Source organism: Triticum aestivum, chromosome 5B, assembly GCF_018294505.1.
Source record: "Triticum aestivum cultivar Chinese Spring chromosome 5B, IWGSC CS RefSeq v2.1, whole genome shotgun sequence".
In the NCBI taxonomy this organism is placed as follows: Eukaryota; Viridiplantae; Streptophyta; class Magnoliopsida; order Poales; family Poaceae; genus Triticum; species Triticum aestivum.
This window is the reverse complement of record NC_057807.1, coordinates 440,130,345-440,135,865: the sequence shown is the minus strand read 5'-3', so window position 1 is coordinate 440,135,865 and position 5,521 is coordinate 440,130,345. Positions and strand designations below refer to the sequence as shown.

Genomic DNA, 5,521 nt, shown 5'->3' with positions numbered 1-5,521 from the left:
AAGAAAAAAAAAAACGCGTTTTTTCCTTTTCCGAAAGAGGCACGTCCGTGCCTCTCGCGAAAGCACAACCGTGCCTCTGGCGGAAGCAAAACCGTGCCTCTCGCGAAAGAAGAAAAAAAACAGAAAACGTGTTTTTTCCCTTTCCGAAAGAGGCACGCCCGTGCCTCTCGCGGAAGCACTACCGTGCCTCTCGCGAAAAAAAATGCATTTTTCTACGCAAAAAAAAATCGAATTTTTTTTTGGTCGAGAAGCTAGGGAAGACCGGTAGAAAACCAAAACATCAAAAAAACCCGAAAAAAACCTTTTAAAAAAACCAAAAACGCGTGTGTAAAAATAAAAAAACAAAATCCAGAGGGAGCACCCAGAACGTGACACGTGGCGAATGGTTGTGAGCGCGCCAAGTGGCGCTGATCGTTGCGAGGCTCCCGAAAGAGCGCTCGTTAATTAGTTGCTCCCGACCTTCAAGGTGTCCAAGATTAAGGGTGAGGAGCGCACTTGGGCCAGCAATTTTTTGAGTAATTTAGTTCCGGAAGGGTGGGCCTGCTTTCTCTTATTTCCCTCTCCCCACAATCAAACACACACATCTCAAAAGAAAAATTCTCGATTTGTACCAAAATGTAAGATGTTTTTCTTGGTTTTGCATAGGGCATAACAAACGTCTTATATTTTTGTGACGGATGGAGAAGAAATGGAAGAGAAAGCATAGCGATGGAGCTAGACTGATAAGCTGTTGCATTTTTCATCAGGATTGCTTCGTTCACTGACAAGTGCCAATAGACATCATACAGGACAGTTCCAAGACTGGATCATTACCACGAGATCGACAGCCTCCAACGATCGAGGACAAATGAAACCGCGCCGAAGTCCAAGACTCACAGGCCTGGCTAAGAAAGAGATCGTCGTCCGATGCCCATATCATCCCAAGCAGAACTTGAAGGTGAAGGAATCACCTATAGGGAAGTCTTGGTCGCACCTCCAGCTCGACCCTCTCTTCTGGTTATAGCCAGGGTAGTCTTGTATCTGAAAGGCAGCTTGCTCGACCATAGCGAGCGAGGACTGAGAGGCCAGCTGCTCGATACCCCACATCGAGTAGGGGTGCTTGGTCTTGTGGGTGACGTGGATCTCGCCGTGACGCCAGAGCATGTGCCGGGCGGTGGCGAAGAAGCTCCTCACCAGCTCCTGGTGCGACCTACAAGCCAGATCCAACGAGAAGTTAATAAGAGGTTTAATCATAGAATCATAGATAGATTCCCACAAGAGAGTACGCGTACTTGATCACATCCACTTTGTCCTCGCGTCCATTGAACCCGGCGTGAGGGAAGTTGAAGACGATCCGATCGAACCATCTCAGCTGCAGATTGGCGTGGAGATTCATATCTTTCACGTCGACGCCGTGTAGCACCGTGGCGCCCATCGCCTCAAGCTTCGCCACGTTGGATGTCCCGTCGCTGTACTTGATGTTCAGTTCCGCTGTTCAAGAGGATTGGACGGAAAAAGACAATGCACGCAGAGGAGATAGTTCAGTGAAAACTAAAGATGATCACGAAAATCACACCGGACAATATAAGCATGGGCATGCACGCATGTACGTTGATGCCCAAAGATAGAGCTACGCGCAGGCATACGAGCAGCGAGAGAGGCAGAGGGAAGGGCCGAACCGTAGGAGTCGAGGGACGTGGCGACGAGGTTCGCGCCGGAGCCGAAGGCGGTGGCGAGCGCCAGCGAGAAGGAGAAGTCCCCGTCGCCGACGACCAGGATGCTCTGCGCTGAGGAGTAGTGCTTCAGCCACTTGGTTCCCGCTGCCCCGTCGTTCCACGCCACGGCCATCGCCTGCACCTCGCCGGAGCTATGTGCCAGTGAGTATGTGGAAGTGAGGAAGCGTGTGGGACTTGGGTTGGGAACCGTCCCGGCGAGGGGTTTTTGACGTTCGTGGCAGGGAGAGCAAGAGGCTGGGTCGCCTTGGGTTCTGCTGTGGAGTGATCTTGGGCCGGATGTCCTCCATGAATTCTGTGCTCATGGATGGGAATCCGAAATGCTGAGTCGTTGGCCTTTATTACGAAGTTTAAGAATTTTGAACGGGTCTATTTATGTTGGATCTTTTGGATTCAGTTGTCCCAGTAAGCCTTTTCTTTCTTGTATAGGATTTCAAAATTTTGGAGCGGATAATATTTTCGCTGTCTGGTGAAGTTATTGTCACGAGGCTTAGCCTAGAACTTGAACCCGATGATAAATGACAAAAACAAAACAAAAACTACACAAGTTCTGGGCTAAGCCTTCAAGAAGGAATCGCCCCACGTGCGCTAATGATGAGTAAAACCCAAGGTCGATCTCAGGAGTTTCGTTCATTCGCAAAGACAATCTTCGATTCAGCACCTTCAGCAAAGCGCGACGCAGGCGCGCGTCAACATGGCCTGATAAGAGATCTAGTGTTTCCATCAGAGTGCGCATGCTTGTCGTTGAAGTCGCCTATACCATCAACACCTTTCTGGCTACCGACACCTCGCTAGACGGATACCGCACGAGGAGATACCGGAAGACAAAGATGTCTCGTACTGCTTCGCCTCCAACCACTGTTGTGAAACAAGGGAAAGATAGATTGGATCGGCACATCCAATACGGTGGCCTTGGGATGTTTATATATGGCTGCAGCTAGGGCACAGATTACAGAAGTTGTTACAGGAGATAAGTACAAATACTAACAGCCTCCTAGATCACAACAATATACAGTTTAATATCCCCTCTCAATCTGAACTTCCCTCACGAAGATCCAAATTGTATCTATTTGAGACAAACGACGCCTCAGCTAGCGGTTTGGTGAATATGTCAGCAACTTGTTTTTTGGAAGAGATGAACCGAACATCCAATGCCTTGGCTGCAACTCTCTCTCGAACAAAGTGAAAATCCACTTCTATATGCTTGGTCCTAGCATGAAACACCGGATTTGCAGATGGATAAGTGGCACCCAGATTGTCACACCATAAAATAGGGGGTCCTGACATAAAGACCCCAAGTTCTCCAAGAACTGACTGTATCCAAATTATCTCAGCCGGCCCATTGGCAATGGCTTTATATTCAGATTCAGTGCTTGACTGAGAGACAGTGGCCTGTTTTCTTGAGCTCCAGGAAATGAGATTAGGACCAAGGAAAACAGCAAACCCTCCTGTAGATCTACGATCATCACTGCGCCCAGCCCAGTCTGCATCGGAGAAGCAACTCAACAACATTGAAGGTGACTTTCTGATAGATAGACTCATACCACGAGTATATTTCAAGTACCGCAAGATCCTTTTGGCTGCCGAGAAGTGTGCAGTTTTCGAGGCATGAAGAAACGAACAAACACGATTCATAGCAAAAGAAATGTATGGTCTGGTCAGTGTCAGGTACTGGAGTGTTCCAATCTAACTATGATATTTGGTACTGTCGTCCTGAGAGAGTGGTGCCCCGCTATCCTTGCTGATTTTCTCACTCGAGGACATGTGGGTAGTGGAAACCTTACAACTTTCCATGTTAGCACGGTGAAGAATGTCGCCAATGTACTTCTGTTGAGAGAGCACAATCCCCCTTGGCGAAGACTTCACCTCAACCCCAAGAAAAAAATGCAAGGGACCAAGATCCTTGAGAGCAAAAGTGGCATGAAGATCAGCAAGTAACTTGGTGGTTGCGGTAGGCGAGGAGCTAGCCACAATGATGTCATCCACATAGACAAGCATGAACATGGTGACATTGTCATGGTGAAACAAACAAGGACGTGTCTGCCTTGGACGCCAACAAACCTAGTTGGAGGAGCCGAGAGCTTAACCTGGAGTACCAGGCTCGAGGGGCCTGTTTGAGTCCATCATAGCTTTCCTCAGCTTACACAGGTAGCGTGGAGCAGAAGAATCCACAAAGCCAGGAGGTTGTCGCATGTACACCTCTTCGTGAAGGAGTCCATGAAGAAAGGCATTTTGAACATCCAACTGTTGCAGACACCAGCCCCGAGAAACGGCAATAGAAAGAACCAGTCAAACAGTAACATGTTTGACAACTGGACTGAATGTGTCATCATAGTCGAGACCATACCGTTGCTCGAACCCTTTCGCGACACGACGAGCCTTGTCACGATCAACAGAGCCATCAGCCTTGTGGTTGACTTTGAAAACCCATTTGCAGTCGATCACATTGGCATTAGGTGGTTGTGGAACCAAAGTACAGGTGTGTTATGATGGAGTGCATCAAGCTTGTACTGCATAGCAGCATGCTAAGCAGGAGATGCCATGGCCTCACGATGATCAGTGGATTCCCTGGAGAACAGAAACACACATCGAGACAGATCATAGTTGATTCTACCGTCCATACGGTGCATGACCTTGCAAGTATGATCACGTGTACGTGTCACCGTTCCATGGGCAGGTGGTGTAGTAGATTCAGGCAACACAGAGGATCCGGGGGCACATGCAGTGGCGCCAGCGATCAGATCAACTTGGGATCCCGCAGCTCCTGCAGGCCCAGCTGACAGATCCAGCTGGGATCCCAAGGAGGAGACATGCGACGCAGTCGAGCCCGCCGCGGAGGAAGGCCGACCCACCGGCTGATTGGGGGGAACGTGGACTGCGGCTTGTGGCCCAGAGGCGGGCCCCACCACTAAGGGGGACGAGGTGGGTGTCGGGAGTGGAGAGGCGATTGGGCCACCCGAGATCGCCACGCGGGCCAATGGGCGGAGCGACGCCCCATGATCGCCTGTCACAGGGGATCATGCGTCGCTGTCGTCGGTTGTCGCGGGATCCAAGGCCGGATCTGCTCCGGATCCTGTGCCAGGATCCTCCTGGGATCCAGGAGCTGGTGCACCTGGGATCTTCTGCGTCATAGGAGGTCCTACATCCAGATTACACTACAGGAATCAGCTACTTTGCCGTCTGCCACGGCGGACGGCAAAGGCATGAATGGCGGATGGCAAAGGTCTTTGTCGTCCGCCACGGACGGCAAACGTGGACGGCAAAGACAGGGTCGGCAAAGGCCTTCTTTGCCGTCTGTTTTTTCCAGCGGACGGCAAAGAGGCCTTTGCCATCAGTGGCAGACGGCAAAGGGCATGGTCGTTTGCCATCAGCCAATGGACGGCAAAGGGAATGGCTATTTGCCATCTGCTGGCAGACGACAAAGGCTGCAGGCTCTTTGTCATCTGTTGGCAGATGGCAAAGAGACCAAATAGGCATTAATTCTGTTTCTTCTTATATCAATTCATTTTCATAGAAAATCAAACACAGATATATGACCAATATAGCATATCCAACACATATTACCAATAGTCATGAACACATATATATCCAACACATATCCAACACATGTTACCAATAGTCATGAACACATGTATATCCAACACATATCCAACACATATTACAAGGAATGACCTAAAACTAAATATCTATTTTCCTAAAAACTATCTTATTACTAAGATCTTCTCTGGAACTTCTTCTTTTCTTCCAACCTACATAACAAAAACACCAAGAAAGAGAGAATGGGTTAGGAGCAGAAATGTAGCATTTCA

At 49.2% G+C, this 5,521-nt stretch overlaps 1 protein-coding gene across 1 annotated transcript; it reads right to left on the bottom strand.

Annotated features, from left to right (window-relative positions):
• Window positions 1-915: 915 nt before the first annotated feature.
• Window positions 916-1,827, bottom strand: LOC123114842 (uncharacterized protein At4g26485-like). The gene is made up of 3 exons (XM_044536235.1): window positions 1,659-1,827; window positions 1,272-1,470; window positions 916-1,189 (listed from the first exon to the last, which is right to left on the bottom strand). The coding sequence occupies exons 1-3, from the start codon at window positions 1,825-1,827 to the stop codon at window positions 916-918; spliced, it is 642 nt and encodes a 213-aa protein (XP_044392170.1).
• Between the last annotated feature and the right edge of the window lie 3,694 nt (window positions 1,828-5,521).

Coding starts and splice junctions, on each gene's coding strand:
- LOC123114842 (XM_044536235.1), bottom strand. CDS start 1,827: ATGGCCGTGGCGTGGAACGACGGGGCAGCGGGAACCAAGTGGCTGAAG. Junction 1,471..1,658: donor CACGTCCCTCGACTCCTACG/GTTCGGCCCTTC, acceptor CCTCTTGAACAG/CGGAACTGAACATCAAGTAC. Junction 1,190..1,271: donor GACAAAGTGGATGTGATCAA/GTACGCGTACTC, acceptor TCTGGCTTGTAG/GTCGCACCAGGAGCTGGTGA.